The 23,149-nt window shown below is 55.3% G+C and overlaps 6 protein-coding genes across 6 annotated transcripts; 5 read left to right on the forward strand and 1 right to left on the reverse strand.

The window, feature by feature from the left end:
- Nucleotides 1-2,464: 2,464 nt before the first annotated feature.
- On the reverse strand, nt 2,465-3,737 carry B0T15DRAFT_257787 (uncharacterized protein). The gene has a single exon (XM_062863271.1). The coding sequence runs from the start codon at nt 3,498-3,500 to the stop codon at nt 2,859-2,861; it is 642 nt and encodes a 213-aa protein (XP_062718627.1). The 5' UTR covers nt 3,501-3,737; the 3' UTR covers nt 2,465-2,858.
- A 3,465-nt stretch (nt 3,738-7,202) lies between these two features.
- On the forward strand, nt 7,203-10,820 carry B0T15DRAFT_257838 (uncharacterized protein). The gene is made up of 5 exons (XM_062863273.1): nt 7,203-7,497; nt 7,627-7,681; nt 7,753-8,271; nt 8,338-8,523; nt 8,630-10,820. Exons 1-5 carry the CDS (start codon nt 7,328-7,330, stop codon nt 10,526-10,528), a joined length of 2,829 nt encoding a protein of 942 aa, XP_062718628.1. The 5' UTR covers nt 7,203-7,327; the 3' UTR covers nt 10,529-10,820.
- A 620-nt stretch (nt 10,821-11,440) lies between these two features.
- B0T15DRAFT_257830 (uncharacterized protein) lies at nt 11,441-13,238 on the forward strand. Its single transcript, XM_062863272.1, has 6 exons — nt 11,441-11,652; nt 11,727-11,822; nt 11,885-11,921; nt 12,011-12,084; nt 12,159-12,577; nt 12,713-13,238. The coding sequence occupies exons 1-6, from the start codon at nt 11,530-11,532 to the stop codon at nt 13,164-13,166; spliced, it is 1,203 nt and encodes a 400-aa protein (XP_062718629.1). The 5' UTR covers nt 11,441-11,529; the 3' UTR covers nt 13,167-13,238.
- Nucleotides 13,239-13,543: 305 nt separating this feature from the next.
- B0T15DRAFT_538401 (cytochrome P450) lies at nt 13,544-15,496 on the forward strand. The gene has a single exon (XM_062869682.1). It carries the CDS (start codon nt 13,768-13,770, stop codon nt 15,163-15,165), a length of 1,398 nt encoding a protein of 465 aa, XP_062718630.1. The 5' UTR covers nt 13,544-13,767; the 3' UTR covers nt 15,166-15,496.
- Nucleotides 15,497-17,446: 1,950 nt separating this feature from the next.
- B0T15DRAFT_504155 (uncharacterized protein) lies at nt 17,447-18,898 on the forward strand. The gene is made up of 2 exons (XM_062867489.1): nt 17,447-17,628; nt 17,713-18,898. The coding sequence occupies exons 1-2, from the start codon at nt 17,553-17,555 to the stop codon at nt 18,744-18,746; spliced, it is 1,110 nt and encodes a 369-aa protein (XP_062718631.1). The 5' UTR covers nt 17,447-17,552; the 3' UTR covers nt 18,747-18,898.
- Nucleotides 18,899-19,201: 303 nt separating this feature from the next.
- B0T15DRAFT_559244 (general substrate transporter) lies at nt 19,202-21,626 on the forward strand. Its single transcript, XM_062870500.1, has 5 exons — nt 19,202-19,798; nt 19,884-20,499; nt 20,590-20,634; nt 20,732-21,198; nt 21,258-21,626. Exons 1-5 carry the CDS (start codon nt 19,589-19,591, stop codon nt 21,504-21,506), a joined length of 1,587 nt encoding a protein of 528 aa, XP_062718632.1. The 5' UTR covers nt 19,202-19,588; the 3' UTR covers nt 21,507-21,626.
- The last annotated feature ends 1,523 nt before the right edge of the window (nt 21,627-23,149 follow it).

Raw genomic sequence — 23,149 nt, forward strand, 5'->3', positions numbered from 1 at the left:
CCTGTATTGTGGTAGGTTAAATAGACTGCAATATATGGTGTTGAAGAAGATGGGTGGGTTTGTAGACCAGGATTTGCCAAGTGGTCGGAAAGTGGGGTGGTCGGAATGGGGGGGGGCCGACTTAATACTTCGCGCTGAATAGCCACCGCGACGGTACTTAGCAACCGCATCTTGTAAATCTTGTTCCGAGTACGGATGTCCCTACCAAAAGTTCCACCACACCGCCTTTTGTGCCAAGACACCGTGCGCTGTAAGCCACTATAAGCCACCGTCCTGCATTTTAGGAGTGAAGCTATTCCAAATCAGGGCCCGGCCCTGTAACTACATCTCCCCGGCGTTCCTTTGGCCGGCCTTCCTTATACTCATTACCACCTTCTAAGCGAATCACTTCCTGGATGTGGAATGGTATCCTCTCAATCCAAGCCTGTATCTTTGACTGCTCTAGGTCTTCCCACGCCTGTGTCCATACCACTTCGGCTTCCTTTTTCGACTTCGGGGCTCCCTTCTTTGTAGTTACCCGCTTTAGGTATGGCTAACAGGGCTCAATTATATTAAGATCAGGTGAGTTGGGGCACCATAGAAGCCGGTCTATATGAGCAGCATCAAAGATAGCTAACTGTGACGAAACCACTGGCAGTCCTGCCTCTGAAAGGGTTCGCCGGTCGAAGGTAACTGCTGGTCGGACTGTAGGTCTCGGTGAAGCCAAAAGGTTCATAACAATGCTTGCCGTAATGTCTGCACAATAGGTATGGGCTATTGCTTGTAATATTGCTCACTGAGGAAGCTAGCTATCTGAATGAGTGGCAGAATGGTAGAACTATATACAGCTTCCTCCTCTAGGTGTTCCGTACCTAGATCTTTGGAACATTTGGAACAATTGTTGTTCTCATTGTTCCATCTGGAACAACGTTCCTTGGCGTTGTTCCCCGGGAACAATCGTTCTTGGCATTGTTCCTGATTTCCTCGGTCCCTATTGGTTCTTTCTGGTTCGCAGTGATTGGATACGGGCACCGCCCGTTGACCATGCAGGTCGGCCCCCACCGGCCTCTGCAGGTTAGTTCATGACACTAACTGAGCCTTGTGTGCATATGCCGGAGCCCTGTCTTCCTGAACAAGTGCATTAGGACCACACTTCTTAGCGAAAGGGATAAGCTTCGGTATTAGAACCTCCTTTTGGTAGCGATACCAATCCATACCTAAGCCTTTCCTCCGAGTCAGCTTGCCATGCTTAGCATCCCATTTCCATTGAGGATGCCTACCGCTAGGATTTCGAAGACCAAGGCGCCGCATCTTAGTCTTAAGCTCCCACTCTTCCTTCAAGATAGGTTCAAGCTTAGCGTTCAGCTCTTCGAGGTCGCGTTTAGCTGCTTTCTTCTCTTGTTCCGTTTTAGGATGCCAAACGTGACATGGTCCTTTCGAGTCGTATAAAAAGCAGCCCCAGAACTGGAACTCGGTATATCCTTTCTATCGCTCTTGAATTGTTGACTTGACGAACCTCTCCTAAGGAGTTCTCTAAACGCGGTAACCTCCCCGACGATGATTGATAATAATAGATGTCTCGTCAGACCAGATCACTCGCTTCCAATCATCGAGAGTCCAATCCTTATAAAGGAGATAGAATTCAAAGCGGTCCCTCCTTATCTTCTCGGTCAAGCCTGGCTTGCGTATTGGCTTCGTCTTCTTTATACCAGCTGCCCGTAAGATCCGCCAGACTATTATAGGCGAAATAACATTGCCAAGCTCGTTAGAGATAAAGGCGCATGTCATCTTACAGCCGTATCGGTTGGCCCGTACCTTCTCGAGGATCTCATCTTTGTATTGCTCTTGCTTGCGAGGGCGGCCAGACCGGGGGGCATCTTGAACATATACGTCAAGGATGGTAGGGGGGGAGGCTGTCGGATCAAAGCCACGCTCGAGTGCTCGTTGCGCAATAAGGTCCACGGTACGGGGTTTCAAGCCAGTGAGGGCTTCAATAGTCTTGTTATCAAGCTCTAGAACAAGCCGCAAAAGAAGTGCTGAGGCACGCGTAGCAATGTCGTGTTGCGGCATGCTTGTAAGGATGTATATAGTAGGTAAGTAGGTAAGCCGAACAGATGGAAGAAACAAGGTAGGAAGGGGAGCCTGACATGTGCGGGGTATCGGCTTGGCTTGCAGGCCGCTGGGCCTAATCAGGTATTTCTGCCGGGCAGAATTTTGAAGGCGGTGTGGTGGAACTTTTGGTAGGGACATCCGTAAACCATCGTAAACTGACGATACTATTGCCCAAAAAATGAAGTGATTTAACTTAGAATGGACTGAGTTGTGGTAAGTTGAACTGAGGGGGTCGAAAAAGCGGTGTGGGCTTACAAAGTGTTCGGAATGTGGGGTGTTCGGAATGGGGGGGGGGAAGACTTAGTAGACTTCTCGGGATAGTATAGCCGCTTGAGTTATATAACCTGCTACTATTGTGGTTATATAAGGCCTATAGAGGGAAACTGTTAAGGAGGGAGGTCTAGACTAAGGGAGCTGGGAGGAAAATTATGATGGAGATCTGTTAGGACCTTCTAATCGGCGGCGCATGGGGCACGTCGGTTGCACGTGTGTATACGCTACGTTACCGAAGTAAGACTTGGAACCCGGGATGCAGGAGGGAAATTAAAAAAAGAAAGTTGGAAATGAGCAAGCGGGTGAGGGTGCGGTGTATTTATGAAGACCCGGCGACTCGATCAGTGAAGGGGCCGGTACCCAGCCTCGCCGGTCGATGGGCCTGACCGGCCAGGCCCGGTGGGTGACGTGAGTCGCGCAGGGGGAGCAATCAGGATTCGGCTGTCCTGACTACAGCACATGAATTCCAGACACCAAACTCCAAACTCCAGACGTCAACTCCAAACGCCGAATTCCAAACTCCAAACGCCAGATGCCAGACGCCGAAATCCAAACCCTAAACGCCAAACTCCAGACACCAAACGCCGAACGCCCCCAGACCACCCTCCCTCCCACGTGGGTGCGTTCGGCGTTTGGAGTCTAGACAACGGGCCCTGACGTAGAATTTTCTTTGGGCCCGCCGGGCAACCGCTCGTGGACGCACTCCTCGCGGGCGTTGGCGAGCGCGACGGCACCTGTTCAGGAAGCCGTCTTGGACTACTGGATTCAATATCCAGCATTTTAGCCTTGCCTCCCCGGATGGCGTCGAGTATCCAAATGGCTGGTCGCACGCGTCGTAGGAGGACTGATCCAGTAGGCGAGGGAGCGGCGGTCCAGGGGGTTAAGGTTGTTGTCGGGGGGGTCCATGATGAGGCACTGGAGTTCCGGGAGATGTCGGCTGCTCCGACGGGATTCCCGAAACGTCCGCTATCCGCAACGACGGGGCTGGCTGGCCAAGTGAGAACTCCTGCGACGGACCTAACGGCCGGTGACCTCATGGAAGTAGGTCGGCATCGCCAAAGGTACACGTACTCCATTTGTCGACCTCCGGCGAGCTGGACGGGCCCGTGGTGTCGACAGCAGTTAGAGTTTCCCATATAGTGTCGGCGGCACCGAGGACTTCCCAGGCCATGGACCCGGCCTGCCGCATGGGTTGAACTTCGATGTCATCCGACAAATTGCGGGGGCGCAGGGCGGGAACCTCGAGGGTCCAGGCCATCTATCATCTCGTCTGCGAGCAAGCATATGACTCGGTCGCGACAGGTGCGCAGCGGAGGGGAGCCGGCGATGAATGTGGCCAACTTCGACTGATACGGCGTCGGCGAAGCCCGATTTCCTCCCGTCTCTCTTCGTCGACGAGGTAGCTGGCCGCCGTCATGGCACCTCAGAGTAGCCAAGGATGACGTCGATTTCGGGATCCTCGTCGACCGTTTGAACGACATGGTTGACGGACTGGATCAAGACGGCGGCATAGCCGGGCTCTTGGTGGGCTGATGCCTTGGAGGGCGCGAGCTTGGTCCTCGGCACTCAGGCCCCGCGGCATGTGACGGAGACACTGGACAGTTTCCGAGATGTCGCCCGCGTTGGTGTTCAACGAAGCAGAAAAGGGGTGGTATGCCAAAGGAATTTTCAATTTCTCTCATCCGGGAGGGGGCTCGTGTTATGTTGGGCATTCGAAGTTTGAAAGAGTGAGTGAAAGGTTGGGAAGAGGAGACACGGGGTGGGCAGGTCAGCACGGAGAATATATACCCTACCAACAGGCTTGCGGTCGAGCGTGGATCACTCCGTGTCTCGTAACATCACGTAACATCGCATGATGTCCGTCTAAGCGGCGCGTGTCTCGAAATGGGAGCGCAGGGAGGGACACTGTGCATGCAAGTATCTTTGCCACTAAGGCTGGTGGGCAGGGTAGGGCTGATAGGGAGGGCAGGGCTGACGGTGAGGGCAGGGCGATCAGCCTCCGCCCAGATAGAATTTCCCGCTGCAGCCTTGCTTGGCTTCCCACACTTTCACTGATTGTCTCTCCTCACCTAGCGAAAAGAAACCTTGCGCCCGCTTCTCTACCAGTAGTGACTCGCTTCATCTACAGACAGCTTACGCGCCCTTCCTTTTCAACACGCTCTCATGATCAAGATCATTTGGTCCTGCCCAACGTCGACTTCATGGCGCGCGGGCTCAAAATGGCCGACAACGCAAGCTAGTACTGCCTGCTACGGCTATTCGTGATGACGGCCAAAGACGAGACGGCACTCTGCGAGACCATCGACCAGCTCGCCGGATGAATCCATCAGCACACCGAGCTCTCCCAGACCACACTGTCATGCAACCCTGGCGTACACAATGTGCGGGTGGCCTACGCACTTCTCCTGGTGCATGACCGTTGTGGCAGGCATGTGTTTTAAATCCTGTAAACTAGATTCATATAGTACTAAGGTAAGGAGTTGGGTGTTCTAATGTATAACTAACGAGGTGCCCACTGCGCTGAATCGCCCGGACACGGCTCCCACCCGGCCCCCTGGCAAGCCGCCGGCTTGATCCATTACGCCAGAGGCGTGCTACAGACAAATTCTTAGGGACGTTTCGGACCTGTACGGCGAGTTGACACGCGACGAGGGCGACAGCAATGTCCACGAGGCGGCCGACATCAGCTACTTTAGCACTGTAATCCGTAAGGCTAACCATAGGCACTGCAGGCAAAACACCACGATTTGGAACCATGGAAAAGTGGTGATCTTGGAACCGAAGAACGACAATATTACAAAGAGGAGGTAAGGTAAAGAAAGATTCTGGTTCATCAGTTGCGCTATTAGTCCTACAAACGGCAGTATTGGTATAGAGCCTTTGGAATCGTCACGGGCTGCAATAAACATTTATGGCCCCATGCTCCAGATAACTATAAGGTAGCAATAATGCATAGGATCATAGACCGCCCGGAAACTAAGTAGGTACGTAGGTAGGTATGTTTCTTTGACTGATGATCGCATCATTGATTCGCTGCTGGGTATCAGACAACTCAATCCCCCCAGATCTTGTTTAGGTGTGTCGGTTTTGGCTGGTTGCAGAGATACCTCGAGAGTCAAGACAGGCAGCCAAGTCACTGTTGCGCAGGCCATACCATATCATATAGGTAATAAGCTCACTTTCCTTTTGGCCTAAGGTTCCCAGCACGGGAGTCGTGAGCCGGCTTCTGCTTCAAGGGATCGCAACATTGACCAGGCATGGCTAAAGTGCCCCAGCAGGCGTCGGATGCATACAGGGATGGCCCTTCTTGCCGGAGGTGCGTGTACACTAGGTGCCGGTAGCTCGGCTCCGAAGGCCGAGAGGCCAATGCAATCGTCGTTCCTTCGGAGTGGCAAATTAGACCATCCTTCGGCTCACTTCATATTTTTTAGAGCTTGGACGCATCATTGATAGCGAGATGTCTCCGCCCTGTGATCGCATCGAGAGTCGCATCGAGGGCTCGAGTTTGCGAGGTATGTACAATAAAGTGCACGTAAGACTCTCGAGAGCACTACTGGAGGCTAGGCGTTCCGACCCTAGGGATTCACACCATACAATAATAATAGTAGACTTTTGCTGCAGAAGCAATCTCTCAGCAAGGTTGTGTCACTTGTGTGTGAGTGGAACTTGGATCTGAACGCAAAGGCACCCGATCGAGACTAGACTGAAATAGTCCTAGCATCCAATGCCATCATGGCCTTGGGCCCATGCTGCAACACAGTGTCACAGTCGAGACTTGCACAGTTCAGCAAGATAAGGTAGCATGCTGCCGATGAGCGAGAGCGATGGTGATTCAAGGTAGGGAGAAGTTTTCCATGACTTATCACATACGGCAAATACTACAATTGCCCTACTTTCCTGCCACGCTTCTGGGAACTCGAGGTGTTGCGCCTGATTGCAGGTACCACTGTGACAGTAATGCACTGATGGGCAGCCAGTCAGGTGATTCCGGATTGTCGTCAGCCCTAAGGTTCCACGACCACGTGGGACAGACCGGGACAGAAATGGGTGCTCATCTTGGCGGGCAGGAGCGGGCAGGAGAGAAGGAAAATTTTTGAAATTCGGTTCCTGGAATGCGGACCACCATGAGATGGAAAACCCATGGAAGCGGCTGCCGGCAACATGGAATACACTTGAGTAATAAAGAACCTGGCATCTCTGATTTGCGACATGCTCCAGATCGCGTATCGAAGTAAAGTGGGTTCGCATGGAGCAAAATCGACCGGACCCCATTTTCAGCTGCTCCACATCTGGATTACTAACCTCCTTGGGAAAGTGCAGCCGCGCTGATGTGCTGGTTGGTCCAGGACTCCAAGACTCCAGGATGTGCAGAGGCCTGCGCGATTTGCAAAAGATGCGAGTCATCGACCATCGGCTGCCGACGATTGGCGCAAACTAACCCCAAGGAGTCCAAGTAGCCGGCGACAATGTGTCTGGTAAATTGCCTCGTTATGCCGCTCTCTCCCTTGCTGCACGAAGGATGGGCCAACACTTTGATGTACGGATAAGAGCCTATGCATGATTTGGCTGGGGAATTTTCAGCTGAGAGCAGGTCTAACCAGCTATCCCTTGCCTATGCGCACACAGCAATGTGCAGCGGCCGGGGCACTCCTGCGTGTGGGTCGGGGCAGTTGCTTGGTAGCCGAGGGGAGGAAGACATTACGGCAGAGTAGTGTATGGAGAAGGTACTTTATCGTCGGATGTCTGCCTCGGCCTTGCTCCTCCTGTGTGGGATCTCCCCTCATCAACTTCATCTTTGGCTGCCGTCCTCTGTGTGCCCTCCAGTCTCGATCGTCGATTGATGCAGACGCCGTGGGCAGAGAGCAGATATGAGCAGCACAGTCTCCTGTGTCTCAACCGCTAACGAGGTGCGCTTATTAACCTCTGTAAAGCACGTTTGCACCCCCGTGGGAGCCGCATAAGCATGGAGACGGCCCATAATGGAAGGGACTCGGTCCAGTACTTGGGCCGGGTCGTGCCCTTCACCATCGACCCGGGCCTTCTAGTGCTCAGTTACGCCGTCAGTCTGGTCGGAGCAGCTGCGACGCTCGAGCTGATCCACCGTCGTACTTCAAGGAGAGGCTACTACAACAAGTGAGCACCATCCCGCCCAGCCACCCACCCCCCATTTTTTTGTTGTTGTTGTTGTTGTTGTTGTTGTTGTTGTACGGCAATGTTGTTGCAAAGACGGCCCAGCTGATACTATGTCTTTCTTCCCTTCAGCCTCCTTCTCCTGGGCGCTGCCATCTCAATGGGAGGTGTGGCCATCTGGAGCATGGTATATTTTATCCTCATTGCAATCCACACAGACGGCACCCACTGCTGACCAAGCCTCCCTCCTGATTGCAGCACTACATCGGAAACCGCGCCACGACTCTGTTAGAAGGCGAACCGGAGCTTCATGTCGTCTACTCACCTCGGGTCACGGTCGCGTCTTTTTTCCTCCCGATCTTCGTCTTGCTGGTCGCCTTCTTCGTGGTGACAGGCGCCAGCGGCAATGACGGCCGGGTCAGTTGGTGGCGTGTCTGCGCCTCTGGAGCGCTCTCCGGAGGTGCTATTTGCGGCATGCACTACCTCGGCAACGCCTCTGTCAGCAACTACCACTGCGACTACCGCACTTCTTCCGTTGTGGGGTCCGTCATCATCTCCGTCGTTGCTAGCACTGCTGCCCTCGCCCTCTTCTTTGTCTTCCGGAGCGCCTGGGCAAATTCGTGGTGGAAGCGAAGCGGATGCGCCGTGGTGCTGGCCGGTGCCGTTTCGGGGATGCACTGGTGTGCCGTCATGGGCACCAGCTGGACTCTGATACATCTCACCTCGAACAACGACTTCAATTCCCGAAACAAAACCGTTATCGTTACAGCCTGTCTCGTGAGCGCCACCCTTGCAACCCGCCCTCTTCACCCCTGTTCGCCCTCCGCTGACCGAATTCTCTAGTCTCTCTCTGCCTGTCTGGTCATGGCCGGCCTCGCCATCTATTCGGCGCGAGTGCGGAAGGGCTACGCGGATAGGGCGCGGACCATCACACTAGCGTCCGCCGTCTTTGACGAGCATGGGAGGATTATGGTGACGCCGGATGGCTTCCTGCCGAGCGAAGTGGTCACGAGTACCTTTTTGCAGAAGGTAAGGGATCTGCTTATAACCCCTAACAACTTTCCACGGCTCATTGAGCCACACTCAATAATGTACGCAGTGTGACTAGTAAGTAGGGCTGACAAGTTGGATCCAGAACCAAAATGAAGTCTTCTCCACTGCCCACCCATTGTTCCAGTGGCTATTTCAGGCATCCCGGAGCTGGCCCAGCCTAAGTCCTCTTCTCGACAAGATGAACCATCACCTGGCCAGCCTCCCGCACCATGGACGCAATGTGAGGACGGGCATCGAGTTAGTGAACAAGGAAGGGCTCATTATCGACAATTATGACACTATCTTTTGCGAGCTTTTCTGTCTCGCCGCCTCGGCCCTGGCCCAGCAGACGAACGAGGGTCTCCTCGAGGCTGGCATACTGTGGGACGAGATTCTTTCCACTGGCGGCCACCCTACCGCGGGCTCCATCAGCAACGCGTCAGCATCATCGCGCTCGCGCGACTCTGTGGTACAAGACGCCGACGACTTGGCGGAGAAGGGCTCTGCTCCGAACAACCACGACGGGAATACTAGTACTAGTAATCACGGTCACCTCATGTTCCTGGTCCGCAGGGTGGACAGCACCCACGCGGATCAGCTCGCCGCCTCCGGTTACTGCTTTGCCGACCGCGACCAGGTCGCCCCCCTGATCCGCTCCAAGATGCGGATCCGGACCGCCAAGTTTGGAGAGAAGCTGCATCATATGGAAGGGTACGCACGGGGGACTATGTTGGATCCCGGCGTCCACGTTGGGCTGTTCGCGGTTAGGACCAAGGTGCACCAGACAGGATTTGACGTGTTGGTTCGGAGCCAGGCCCGGAATCTCCTCCCCAGCGTGGAGCTGCCTTTGGACCGTCTCGAGCCCTCGCATGCCGAATTCCTCCAAAGACTGGATGGGATGACGCTCGGCGCTCTTATCCAGCAACTCGAGCACGATGTTCATGCGGTGTCTCCACGCGATGCAAATTTTGCTGGGCTCTTCCGGGACGCGATCCGGAAGCTCCGGGAATCGATCCAGAATCCCATCTTCGACGGCGCTAAGTTGGCGGGGTTTTCCCAGCTGCCTTGCACTCCACCAAATAACACTACCCGGCCATCAACCTGCGCCCTCATTGCCTTCACCATCATCATACCCATCCACCTCCGCGTCCATACGAGCAATACTCCGGCGTATGAATTTATCCCGCTCTCCTTCCTCAAGACGCAGCAGCTCGTCTACAAGAACTCACCCCACAGTGCCGCCTTCGCGCGAATAGTACACCGCAACATGTCACCCATCCTGGACTCGGCAGTCTACGACAGCACAGGTCCATCATCTAGTACTAACCAAGCAGGCAAACCCCTCTCGATGCCCAGTCCACTACACTTCCTACGCTCCGGCCGACTGGCATCCCGAAGCCGCCCGCCGAACCAACACCGCACTGCCCCCGCAAAGCTGGTATCGCCGAGCCGGGAGCACATGGCCCTAACGCCCTCTAATTCAAGCCTCGCCTCACTCCCGCTGTACAGCGCCCACGGCCACCGCGAGACAGAGCACACCAAGGGCCCGAGCAAATCAGCCGAATTTACTGCGGATAGGCCCCGGCCGGTCAAGATGTCCTCCTTCGGCGGCATCATGATCTCGCAGGAAGTGACCGTCGACGTCCAAGAGACGGGGAATATTCCTATGATTCCCACCGACAGCAACAATACTAGTAACAATGAGGACAATAACAATAACAACAACAACAACATCTCCGCTCCGGAGTTGGTGGCGGTGCAGGCGCCGCCCCCGGCGCACCAGCCGTACTCTGCCGCGTCCAAACAACGCGGCGTGCTGTTGATGCAGGATGTGGCGGACGCGGGCAACCAGATGGTGCCCCAGTTTGATCGCGCCATTGAGCTGCGCGAGGTCTCGCCGCTTCTGGGACTGGGCATGTCCAAGGTCGAGGTCAAGAAGGAGGACGGCGATGACGCGGCGGCGACGTGGGTCGATGCTTTGTTTGCGAGGTGTTTGCATTAGTAATGACTCAGTACGTGACGCTTGTTGGAGTTGGACATGAGTTTGTAAGATAACTTGAACCTAATAAGTGCGTGCTGGTGCTACCACTCAGGAGAAAAGGGGGAAAAGGTTGGGCGTTGGGGATAGAGTGTATGATGGAATGCAGAGTTAGGTACTCTGATGGTAACCTGGGAAATGTCAATGTAGTGAGTTCTAGTATGTAAGGCAGTACTGCTTAGATAGAGATAGACTTTATCGAAACAATCGAAGAGATGTCCAATACGAATAAATTGCCATGATTCGGCTACCAGTAGTCGCTGTCATTGGATGCTTCCCGCGGTCCGCTTCAGTCCATTGAACGTTGCGTCCATTCTGTGTAGAAACACATCGGACGTAATGGAGTTGCCCCTGTAATGCTCGGTGATAACCGCAAAGCAGAAGAGTTGGCGGCGCGAAAGGTACTGGTAGTAATAGTTCCAATACAGGCGACAACTTGGCGAGGGTCGCCAGATCCTGCACCAAGCAGATGTACACCGCGCCGTAACGCGGCATTAGTATGTTACGGTGAGACATGAATCACAATATGCCCGAAGACCTATTGCCTGCCGTGCCGCAATCAAACCTAAACGTGCCGTGTATCGCAACGCAACCCGTCTCTTCTAGTCTTAGGTCATGTAAGTGCACGCCGCCCACGCCGCATCCAGTCACAGTCTCGGACGGTGGCATCGGTGAGTTCTCTGGAAGATAAAGACAGTCGGGTATCCGCCCTTCCCGATCTCGATCCGTTTTCGGTTCCCTGACGATTATTTCTTCTGTTGCGATAATAAAAACTGGTGCAGGCATATATTAGTGCTCCTGTACATACATAGGTAGTACATGCACGTACTTGTACATACCTTATATTCCATGCATCAAGCTTTTAGATTCCCAGTCTTCTTCTTCCATCCTAGTACCAGCACCATTTCCCGTGGTTTCGGATCGAAAGAACAGCCTGGCCGGTCAAGCCGGCAAGCATTCTAGCCATGGGCTCCCTACCAGGCGACAATACCCTCATAGGGCGCCTCGGAGCGGTTGACAACCTCGGCGAGGCGACGCCCCGGGTCAACAAGCGCGAGACCATATTGGGCTTGTGCATCACCTTCGCGGTAGAGAACCCAACTCCTAGTACTAAAAGAGCAGCCCATCATGACTAACTGCATTGGGACCGCGCGGCTGTCAGGTGCTTGCGTGGATCTGCGTGGCGGTCAGATTGTTCGTGAGAGTGCGCTTGATACGCTCTCCAGGGTGGGATGACCTGTTCGTGGTCTTGTCTCTGGTCTGTTTCCGCTCCCCCGATCCAGCCACTGGAATCGGGATGTCCAAACTGACAGTTGACAGTTGACCATGTCTGTCTGCTTGGTCAGCATATGCGTCTGTAGGTGGCCGGTATATCTGCTTGTACTCGGCCTCGGGCGTCCTGCGTTTCTCTCGAGGCGATTGCTGACTTTGCGTCAACCTACCAAGCCATTGAGCATGGGCTGGGACAGCACTTCCTGCAGGTCCTCTCCGACCGCGATCAAGCTGCCGCCTTTTTGCATGTTTGTCACCCTCACCCCCCGCCCCCCCGCCTTTGGAGGAAAAGACGGGTCGCTGACAACCCAACCTTCACAAGAGCTTCTACGTGTTCAACGCAGCTTACGCAATGTCCACGGCGCTCATCAAGATCTCGCTCCTGCTCCAGTACATGCGGCTGTACCGACCGGGGAGCTTGCTCTACAACATTTGCCGCGGGCTCGTTGTCTTTGTCGCGCTCTGGGGAGTAGCTTACTCCGTCATCGCGTGGGTGCCGTGTGTGCCGACCTCGGATTACTGGGAACACTTTGACCCCTCCAAGGATATCTCGCAGCTGCGGTGCTACGGCTACGGCTCTCAGTATGTCAAGGCCTTCGTGGCCACGTACGAGAGCCACGCTGCGGTGAACCTGGTGCTCGATCTGGTCGTTATGGGGCTGCCCATCCCGCTCTATTTTGAGCCGGGAGCGCACGGCAGAACGATAATGGGCCTGGTCGGTATCATTATCATGGGCACAATGTGAGTCGCATGGGAACGTAATGGGTGTTTGAACTTTTACCCAACACAGAGTGGGGGGAAGAGAGAAAAAGAAGAAAATAAGAGAAAAAAGAAAGATCAAAAGAAAGGCAATGCTAACTAATTCCCGCTCGTCAGCCTCAACATCTTCTCGGTCTGGCGATTGGCAGAGACGGTTCACCACCAGGCGGGAACCCACCCGACATTCGACCCGACCTGGTACGGCGCCATCGTGATTGTCATGGCGGGGCTCGAGACGGCATCGGCCTGCATCTGCGCGAGCGTTCCGGTGTTTTGGGGCCCCATGCTGGCCTCGGCATCGCAGCTCCTGGGCGACATCTTCGTGACCAAGGAAGTGCACGTGACAACGGAGCACCGCTTTGCGAACCTCAGCAGCGGCGAGTCGGACGACACCTTCCCCCATCTCGGGATGCATCGTGGGGCTGCGATGGGTTTGCCTGAATTGTTGCAGTTACAGGGCGGCGGCAAGGACGAATCGGGTCTGCGCTCCGGGTCGCGCGCCGGCTCAACAAGGCTCGAGTGGAATGGCAAGGACGGGGTGCAGCACCAGTACCAGGCTTGGCCGGTGTAAGGTACTACCGTACTCGTATACGTGTAGGAAGATTTATTATGATCTCGCGATTATTTATCATGGTCACTCTTGATTCTTGCGTCTCTGTTCGATCGGGAAAAGTGAAAAGTAGGGGCGGGCCTCCGGGTTAGGGCTGGGTGGCCCCCCCACGTGCCAGCTTCAGGCTCAGGGTCAAGCTGTTCAGGACATCTTGGTCAAGGCCAAGACCTCAGCTTTTGAGCTTGGCCTCGGCGGATTGGGCAAGGATTAGCAGAGCCCACTCTCCCGTCCACCCCATTGGCCCTTCAACGTCGATCAGCCGTGGGCGGGCCGCCATATTCGTGACGCGAAAGGCAAAGCGCAAATGCATGTTTCAGCTCCCGCGCCAGCTTCCTGCCCGCGACTGCATCAATCATTGGAGGTGCGATGGCAGCTGCCACTAGCTCTGGCCATTCCGGGATGGCTACTTGACGATCAAAGGGTTCCGTCTGGTGCCAACTTGCGATCCAGCCACTGCTTTTTTTCATTACTCCGGAAATACTAATTAAATAAGACGAGGCGCCCCTCCGCGCAAAATCACAATGGGCAGAATGTGGCCGATTTCCTCACGTCGACCACCGCCATGTCCACACAGTCAACGCCAATTCCCCAGCCCCCGGGCATCCCATTGCTGGGCAATGTTTTCGACGTGGACCCCAGCAACACATGGTGGTCGCTCAAAACGCTGGCCGAGAAGTATGGCGAAATCTTCCAGATCAAGGTGCTGGGACACAAAATCGTGTTCGTGGCCAGCGCCGCACTGGCCGAAGAGCTGTGCGACGAGAAGCGTTTCCGCAAATACGTCGGCGGTCCGGTCGTGGAGATCCGCCACGCCGTCCACGATTCGCTGTTCACGGCCTTCGACCACGAGGAGAGCTGGGGCGTGGCCCATCGCATCATCGCGCCGCAGCTCACGTCCGAAGCCATCGCCAGCCACTTCGACGAGACACTCCTGTGCGTCGACGAGCTGGTGGCGAAATGGCGCGGGCTCGGCGCCTCCAGCAACCGCATCCGCCCGCTCGACGACCTCAACCGCCTCAACCTCGAGGCCACCACGCTGACCTTGTTCGGCAAGAAGCTGAATTGCCTGGAGGGCCCGGAGCACCCGATGATCCGGGCGATGGAGGACTCGACGTCGGAAGCCATCAAGCGGCCGACGCGGCCCAAGCTGCTCAACTGGCTGGTGTACGGCGGGAAGCTGAAGAAGGCGACCAACACGATGCGCGCGTTCGCCGCGGAGCTGGTCAAGGACCGCCGAGAGAACCACGCCTCCGATGACGGCCGCCGCGACCTGCTCTGGACGCTGCTCAACGCGCAGGACCCGGAGACGGGCAAGACGCTGTCCGAGTCGCAGGTCATCGACGAGATCGTGACCATGCCGATCGGCAGCAGCACCGCGCCGTGCGCCATCGCGGCGGGGATCCTGTTCCTGCTGCAGAACCCGGACGCGCTCGCGCGGGCACGGGACGAGATCGACGCCGTGGTCGGAGACGGGCCCTTCCGGCAGGAGCACCTGTCGCGGCTGCACTACGTGACGGGCGTGGTGCGCGAGACGCTGCGGCTGTCGTGCGCCGCGCCGGGGTTCAACATCGAGCCGATCCCCAATCCGGGCGACCAGTCGCCGGTGCTGCTGGCGGGCGGCAAGTACCAGGTGGCGCACGACCAGGCCATGATCATCGTGCTGGCCGGCGCCAACCGCGACCCGGCCGTGTTCGAGGAGCCGCTGGCCTTCCGGCCGGAGCGCATGATGGGCGACGCCTTCGAGCGGCTGCCGGCGGGCGTGAAGAAGTGGTTCGGCAACGGCAAGCGCGAGTGCATTGGCAAGCACTGGGCGTGGGAGTTCCTGATGCTGGTCACGGCCAAACTGATCCGCGACGTCGATTTTGAGGCGGCGGATCCCAAGTATCAGCTGAAGCAGGATGGCTGGTTCAACATCCGGCCCATCGACTTCTGGGTCAGGGTGAAGCCGAGGGCCCGTTGAGCCTCGATATGTTAGTGGTATTTTGTGTAGGTTTGCGGGTGGGGTGGCGTGTTCTCGTTGGTCAGGGGTCCGTCCCACGGATAACACTTTTGTCGGACGCTTGCTCCTGTTTTGGCTGCTAAGTATTTCTGGAAGAGATCTACATGCGTCACCTGTCCTCGCCGATGCTCGTGATACGTCTGTGCGCCATGCACTGATCTAATGCTGTTCTGTTGTTCGCACTGTAAGTTCGGAACCGCCTTAATGAATGGCCAGGGGGCACCATTGACATGTCGTGACGGGGACTACATGGGTAGGTGCGGGGCCGTAGTGTCATGCCCATGGACCCGGCCTGCTGCGCGAGCTGAACTTCGATGTCATCTGGCAACGAATGCTCCATCATCCAGTCTTGCCATCTCCGTCATGTTCCCCCCGCCTCGCACCGTCGACGTGTCCTGCGCTATCGGCGTGTCCTGTATGGACAGCCGCTTCATCTTATCTCAGATCAGACGTCTTTTGTGGGCGCAGGCGGTATAGGTGGTCCGTACGGGTATGCGGACGTAAGACCATAGATAATTGTATGTAATGACGTCTACGCTAGCCAACTCAGGATTCGACCCACTTTTTGCACACAACGCCCGTGAAAAGACGTCTGAGTTGGCGATTTGACTAGCGAGGGGTCAACGATTACTTTCCCATGCAAATTGCAAAACACCCCATTTCCACTCGCAAATCCCTCAACTACCATAATATAGATTGATCCTTATACTTGATACAGAGCTAGATAATTGGCATAGCTTCCTAGTAATACCGCTTTCATTATTTTTATATCTCGGTTTTGCTAAATGGTAAAGGCAAAGCTTTTTCCGGGGCGGTAATCACGTTCTTCTTGTTCGATCACGCCCCTATACTTTGGCTAGCTTTCATGTAAAAAGTCCATGAAAGTAAGCTCGCATAGAGACTAACCAAGAGAGCCTCCGGGAGCTATGTATAGCTGAATGGACCGATTAATACTCCTTTAACTCTATAGGTGCTTCGCTTCGGTACTAAGGAGAATCAGCGCAGCGTATCTTTGTTACGGCTACCAACCAGTTCCTATATAAGAGTTAGCATCAAGAAGTAGTATAGAGTCTAGGGAGCTTGAATCTACTGTAAAAACCATTCGCCAAGACCGTGAAATTGCTGGTGTTCTGGTTGTTGGTAACTGGGACTGATGACTGCGTTGAATGGTGAATGTGATCTTTGGCCCCAGTGTGGTTCAAATCGCCTACTCTGACCAGTTCTGGGTGTTGGATAATAAACTCCATCATCTGGTCGACCTCCGGCGGGTCGGGTGGGGCCGTAGTGCCGACGGTTAGCGTTTCCCACAGTGTGTCGAGGCCACCGAAGATTTCCCAGACCATGTCCCCGGCCTGCCGCGTGGGTTGAACTTCGTCCGACTCCGATAGCGACAGTCGCTCCAAGGCAGTTGTCGTCTGGTTGACGTCGGGCATGTTGGGCGGGCCAGCGTGCACGGCAGCGTCCGCCAATCTCCTCCTCGCCCGTGCCGCTGCGAGGCGATGGGGTCGGGTGCGACGGGCTGGCGAAGAGGGGCGACGCATCATGCCAAACATCACAGCCGGACGTCTGGAACAGTCGGAGTCTAAACAACAACACTGCCAACAGCAACCACAAACTTGAGGGCAAAGCCAAAAGCAAGCCTGATCTTGGCCACAAAGCCACCAACAACGATCACAACCTTGACGGGCCCTGCCGCCGTCCCTGGATTGAACTTGCCAGCGGCGTCGGGAAGCCAAGTGGCTGGTCGCACGCGTCGTAGGAGGGCCGACCGAGTAGGCGAAGGGGCGACGGTCCCAGGGGGGAGGAAAGTTGGGGTCGAGGGGGTTCATGATGAGGTGAGGACGGATGTTGTTAAATAACGTGAGTTCGGGAACTTGAACTTGATCGGTGGTGGAGGATGGGTGACAGATGATGGGAAGAAGATAGGAGCGGTGATGGCCACACATTAACTTATATATAAGCCATCATGCCATGTCATTGACCTCCACTTACACAGTACCTAGGTACTTGGGTCATGTGCATAGTCACGCGAATCTGGCAATCCTGCGCTCTGAGTGGCTGTCAACGCTCCATCTTGACGTCAGGTGCCGGATAATGGAGCACAGTAGACGCGTACTGTGTCAGGTAGGTTGGTGAGGGTAGCCCGCAGGTGCCACAATCCAATAAGGGACGGGCGCTGATGCGCTTCGGCCGCCGGTAGTTGGTATATGCTGTTGTCCCGGCTTGCCCCACACCGGGCGCACGCAGTCTCTCCTTCATCACCAACTTCATACGACGTCCAGAACACACTCGTTTACTGCTCCCACGAAGCAAGCCACTCGTTCAAAACAAACAGAATCCCACACGACATGAAGCTCAGCCTCACCATACTTTGCACGACGCTTTGCACGGCCTGCAAGTGCATCGCGATCGCTCTTCCCTCGGGTATGATTGGACATACCGCAACTGGAACTTCTGGAAGTGGCCTTAGTGCCTTTACGGGAGCCCACGATCATAATTCTATCTCAGCGGGAGTGAACGGCGGTCGCCGTCAAAATAATGGGGGTCGGCTCAGCTCCTTTACCGCTTCCACGACCACGACAACCACGGCCGCGAACGGTGGTCGTCGTCGCCGTCAGAATATTGGGGGTCTTCTTAGCTCCCTTACCGCTTCCGCTACCGCTACTTCCACGGCTGCGAATGGCGGTCGCCGTCAAAACATCGGTGGTCTTCTTAGCTCGCTCACGGCTTCCGCTACGGCTACTTCTACGGGCTCGAACGGCGGTCGCCGTCAGAATATTGGGGGTCTTCTTAGCTCGCTCACGGCTTCCGCTACGGCTACTTCTACGGGCTCGAACGGCGGTCGCCGTCAGAATATTGGGGGTCTTCTCAGCTCCCTTACCGCTTCCGCTACCGCTACTTCCACGGCTGCGAATGGCGGTCGCCGTCAAAATATCGGGGGTCTTCTTAGCTCGCTCACGGCTTCCGCTACGGCTACTTCTACGGGCTCGAACGGCGGTCGCCGTCAGAATATTGGGGGTCTTCTCAGCTCCCTTACCGCTTCCGCTACCGCTACTTCCACGGCTGCGAATGGCGGTCGCCGTCAAAATATCGGGGGCCTCCTTAGCTCGCTGACCGCTTCCGCTACCGCTACATCTACCGGAGGAAACGGCGGTCGCCGTCAGAATATTGGGGGCCTCCTTAGCTCGCTAACGGCCTCCGCTACCGCCACGTCCACTAGCTCGAATGGCCGTCGCCGTCAGAACATTGGAGGCCTGCTTAGCTCGATCACTGCTTCCGCTACAGCTACGTCGACGGGCGCCAACGGAGGTCGCCGTCACATTATTGGTGGTGGTGCTAGCGGTCGTCCCAGCTCTGCTGCTGCCACTGCCACGCGGACCGGTACTAACACTGCTGTTGCTGCTACTTCAACCGGCGACAACCACATCCGGCGTCAGCACATCCTGGGTGGTGCCGGTCTCGGTGGTGGTGTTGGTGGTCACCTCAGCTCCGTTGCTGCGTCTCCATACGCGACCCGGACCGCCACTGCCACGTGGATTTAAGCCCCAGTCATTCTGTGGAGGAAAGCGGCTGGTTGCATCCTTCTTGGAGAGGGATGACTCGGGTATTCGCAATTCTTTCTTTGGTGAGAGTCATAATAATTAATGGGTGGGATTTGGTTTGAGTAATTGAGTTAGAGGAAATCGAAAAAGATTAGTACAACTGAATTACTGGTGATACTAGTGAGCGCTTGCCTACCAGTACTAAGTAATCGCCTTGTTCGTTTACACATCACTACTACTAGTACTTAGTGGCTTACTATACACATATTACATAGCGTAAGGTACTTGCATTTAGTAAGCGGCTCTTACACCAAGCCAAGGAAAAGCAGGTCCGGGCTGGTGAGCATGCGGTCAACTTGATGTCCTAAAGGGGCTAATTAGTAAGCGTCCGGCTGCAGATCAACTGCCGAAGCTTCACGCGGGCAGGTGGGGGAGGCAAGCATCGATGCAACCCCCTTTTCCTGTGTCCCTGATAACTACTTACTTAGATTGCTTCAACACCGCATCATAGGTGAACTTTGAGGGGGAGCTGCTGCGGGGAGATACACCCGCTAGAGCCATGCACCCCTCATCATGGAGATTGGAGACGACGGGAGGCGGCGTCAGAGGCGAAGGATGCATATTGCATAACTTCTCTGCAAAGGGGGGGAATCCCGCAAGGAACACTGGGATATTAAACAGAACCGGCCCCAACAGCAGGTACTATCGCGTATTATGAGAGGCCATTCGCAGACCCAACAGTGCGGAACACTGGTACGTACTAGTATTTAATATTTATCCTCAGACCTCAGTATAAGTCAAAACGCAAGATTGGTCCTTAGGATCCACGGACCACGGGCAACATGACGGCTAGCGCAGAGGCAGCGACACGGCTCCCCGAGACGTCCCTCTGGGCCAACCGGAAATGCCTGCTCCTGTGCGCCGTCGTGGCCGTCGCCAACATGCAGTACGGCCTGGACTCGGCCTGTCTGGCCAGCCTGCAAGCCATGCCCGGCTTTCTGCGGGTGTTTGGCTACCCGGACCCGAGTCTCGAGGGCGGCTACGGGATAGATGTAGGTCAAGAGTACTAGTATATTTTCTTTTTTTCTTACCCCGTGCCATATCCAAGTATCTAACCACCAGGTAAAAACAAAACAGAGAACCTTCCAACAACTAATCGGCTCGCTCCTCACGCTCGGCGCCTTCCTGTCGTCCATCTTCGCCGGCGCCTTCGCCCACTTTTTCGGCCGCAAGCCGGCGCTGTGGCTGGCCTGCCTGCTGACGGCGGCCGGCGCGGCCATCCAGATCGGCACGACCGACGCGGCCGTCGTGTACGTGGGCCGCCTGGTGCTGGGCGTCGGCAACGGCTTCCTCGTCACCTTCTCCAACATCTACTGCGCCGAGGCCGCGCCCGCCCACCTGCGCGCCGTCCTGGTCGCCCTCTTCTCCGAGTGGGTCAACGTCGGCAGCATCGTCGGCGCCGCCGTCACCAACGCCACCAGCAAGATGCTCGAGAAGGGATCGTACCAGATCCCGCTGGGCATCCAGTTTGTTGTCCCCGCTGCGCTGGCCGTGGGTCTGTTCTTCGTGCCCGAGTCGCCCAGGTATCTGGTCAACAAGGGGAAGCTGCAGGAAGGGAGGCGCGCGCTCGAGGTGTTGCGCGATGGGTCGCTGAGCGAGGAGCAGTTTGAGTTGGAGTGGGTCGAGATGGTCAGGGGCATTGAGGAGGAGCAGAAGCTGGCTGGCTCGGTCGGCGCGTTGGATATGTTCAGGGGTATGGCGCTGTGACCTCTCTCTTCCTCGGTTGTTGTTGTTGTTGAGCTGGGTGTGTTTGGTTGCTGATAGTACTACTATTGAATGGCAGGGAGCAACTTGCGGCGGACCTTGCTCTGCTTCGGGGTCATTGCAAGTAAGTCTCTCCTCTTATTAACTAGTACTACTAGTAGCGCCCTTGGCTGCGATGAACCTTTTCGAATCGCTGACCATGGATGGATGGATCCCACAAGCCCAAACCGGGAGCGGCTCGTGGTTCCTCATCAGCTACGCGACCTACTTCATGGTCGTGTCGGGACTGACCGTCGACGAATCCTTCAAGTACTCGGTCATGAACAGCTGCCTTGGACTCGTCGGCGTCAACCTGGGCATCTACCTGATGCGCCACGTCGTGGGCCGGCGTAACATCATGATGATCGGGTCGCTGACACAGGGGCTGTGCCTGCTCATCGTCGCCATCACCGCTACCACCTCGGCCGGCACGCTGGCCGCAAGGAACTGCCTGATTGCCTTTACTGCGTTGTACATGTTCTCCTACAACGCCTTTGTGGGAGCTGCCAGCTACCCCGTGGCCACCGAGGTGGTGAGCACGCGGCTGCGGTCCTGGACCGTTGGCTCGGCCATCAGTCTGGGCTACTTCCTAGCATGGCTGACGGGCTTCTGCTCGCCGTACTTCATCAACCCCGAGAACCTGAACTGGGTGAGTCGGGGGGAATCTTATTTAGTGTGACACGTCCGAACTAACTCAGAAAATACTAGGGGGCAAAGTATGGCTATATCTGGGCCGCATCCAACTTCTGCTGCGGCGTCTTCTTCTTCTTCTTCCTGCCAGAGCTGAAGGGGCGCACGCTGGAGGAGATTGATGAGCTGTTCGAGAGGAGGATCCCGGCCTGGAAGTTCAAGACCACGCGGACCAACATCATGGACGAGGCATTGAAGGAGGTCCGGAACCGGGAAACGGCTCTGACTGACGCGAAGGCACCGGTGGAACTGGTCGAAACCGCGTAAGGGGGGTTAGAGTGCGGGTTGGCTTGTCAGGGTCTATCCGTGACGGCACTACCCACGCCGGATGGACGAGCTCAAGGACCATATGGTTGGGGGGGCAAGTCTCCGCAGAGGTCGGTAATATCCGGTCGTGGACTAGTCGGGAACCCAGGGTGGCAAGCCCGCAAGCCTCTCCTCCATGGATGGATAGGTGCTGAAGAGGTCTAGGCCAATGCCGGGGCTGGTGAGTACTGGAAATAGTACTACCGTCTAACGTTTTCCATGAATTGGAGAGTGTGGTCTGTCGCATCCCTGGCAATACCGCATAATCCATACCCCTTGTCCCTCGGGTCCGTTGCTTGACGGGATAGATACCGCATCAACAGCCAGAGGATCGTGTTCGGCAGCCCTACCGCTTGTTTTCTTCTCGTCTCCCAGCTTACTAGTATCAATAAGCCTTTCGATTCAGTCATGCGTCTTAAGAGGACCAACCTGTAGTTCGAAGCCGAGAAAGTCAGAATGGATGGTGAGAGAAGACTTCTCAGTCGAGGATAAATGAAGGGAAAGAAAGAGATGAGTTCTAGGAATCACTATGTTACTATCACACTCTCCGGTTGCTGTCTGTCTGTGTGATATTAGTGCAACATTAGTAGCGACTCATCGTCCACAAATGAAGAACTCACGAATGTGTTTCAGACTTTTCAAACATAAGAATGTCGTTCAAATGTATTGCAAGTCCCCGTCATTACCTTGGGCTTGTAAACCTTCCTTATATGACTGACGCATAGAGGATGGCGCCCATGCTTCGTTGTCAGCTGTACCCTTCACCAGTTGCACTATAGTGTCATAGCTTTGTCCAATACATTGACCTGTCCATGGTCCAATCTTGCTGAGCACTAGAAGGCTTTATCCCTAAGACATTGGTTGCGGCTAAGAGAGAATCATTGATAGGAGGAGTTTGACTGCTGGCTGGACTGACGTGTTGCTCTTAGATCGGCTCATCCTTAGTAGTGACTTCCCGTGTTATTCTTATTGGAGTTACATCTGTGTCTCAGTGGCTTACCAGCGGGCAGACCAACAACACCGTGTCATGGTAGTCTCGCCACTAGTAATGAATAAGGAGATTACTACATCGGTTTGAACAGAAGGTTTGAACCTAGCTCCTATGTAGAAGGGACTTAGTTGGCAGTAGGGATGGTGTCGCATGGAGGAGTAATAGTAGTACCAGGAGTCATTGTTGGTAAGACTTTTACACAGCTTCGCTGGTCCGAGCGAAAGACAACGCCATGATAGCAGGAGAAGAATCACTTACGCTATGAAAGGACTTATGTATAAATTAACCATGATACTCACCTTCGCCTATCCCTTTGTTTTCAATAGTCTCAGGATGCGCTTGCTATAGTACTTCATTGCATTAGCTAGTCCAGGTCTGAGCAATACCAGGTACAACCCTCTGAACAAGAACGTTTTTTCACCATGGCCGACAATGCTACTACTGATAGCAACAACAATGGCGGCAACAGCAACGGCGGGAACGGCGACGGGGCAAACAGCAACAGCGGCCACTACAATGGCGACAATCGGGAGAGACAACGCTAGGAATGTTGGCGGCAACAGACCAAGGAACCGGATGTGGTACTGTGTAGGTACTAATCCATCCCCGACAG

This window comes from Chaetomium strumarium, assembly GCF_033439665.1.
Source record: "Chaetomium strumarium strain CBS 333.67 chromosome Unknown B0T15scaffold_6, whole genome shotgun sequence".
Classification (NCBI taxonomy): Eukaryota; Fungi; Ascomycota; class Sordariomycetes; order Sordariales; family Chaetomiaceae; genus Chaetomium; species Chaetomium strumarium.

Coding starts and splice junctions, on each gene's coding strand:
- B0T15DRAFT_257787 (XM_062863271.1), bottom strand. CDS start 3,500: ATGGGAAACTCTAACTGCTGTCGACACCACGGGCCCGTCCAGCTCGCC.
- B0T15DRAFT_257838 (XM_062863273.1), top strand. CDS start 7,328: ATGGAGACGGCCCATAATGGAAGGGACTCGGTCCAGTACTTGGGCCGG. Junction 7,498..7,626: donor AGGAGAGGCTACTACAACAA/GTGAGCACCATC, acceptor TCTTCCCTTCAG/CCTCCTTCTCCTGGGCGCTG. Junction 8,524..8,629: donor CGAGTACCTTTTTGCAGAAG/GTAAGGGATCTG, acceptor AGTTGGATCCAG/AACCAAAATGAAGTCTTCTC.
- B0T15DRAFT_257830 (XM_062863272.1), top strand. CDS start 11,530: ATGGGCTCCCTACCAGGCGACAATACCCTCATAGGGCGCCTCGGAGCG. Junction 11,823..11,884: donor TGTTCGTGGTCTTGTCTCTG/GTCTGTTTCCGC, acceptor GACAGTTGACAG/TTGACCATGTCTGTCTGCTT. Junction 12,085..12,158: donor AAGCTGCCGCCTTTTTGCAT/GTTTGTCACCCT, acceptor AACCTTCACAAG/AGCTTCTACGTGTTCAACGC.
- B0T15DRAFT_538401 (XM_062869682.1), top strand. CDS start 13,768: ATGTCCACACAGTCAACGCCAATTCCCCAGCCCCCGGGCATCCCATTG.
- B0T15DRAFT_504155 (XM_062867489.1), top strand. CDS start 17,553: ATGAAGCTCAGCCTCACCATACTTTGCACGACGCTTTGCACGGCCTGC. Junction 17,629..17,712: donor CGCGATCGCTCTTCCCTCGG/GTATGATTGGAC, acceptor ATTCTATCTCAG/CGGGAGTGAACGGCGGTCGC.
- B0T15DRAFT_559244 (XM_062870500.1), top strand. CDS start 19,589: ATGACGGCTAGCGCAGAGGCAGCGACACGGCTCCCCGAGACGTCCCTC. Junction 19,799..19,883: donor AGGGCGGCTACGGGATAGAT/GTAGGTCAAGAG, acceptor AAAACAAAACAG/AGAACCTTCCAACAACTAAT. Junction 21,199..21,257: donor ACCCCGAGAACCTGAACTGG/GTGAGTCGGGGG, acceptor AGAAAATACTAG/GGGGCAAAGTATGGCTATAT.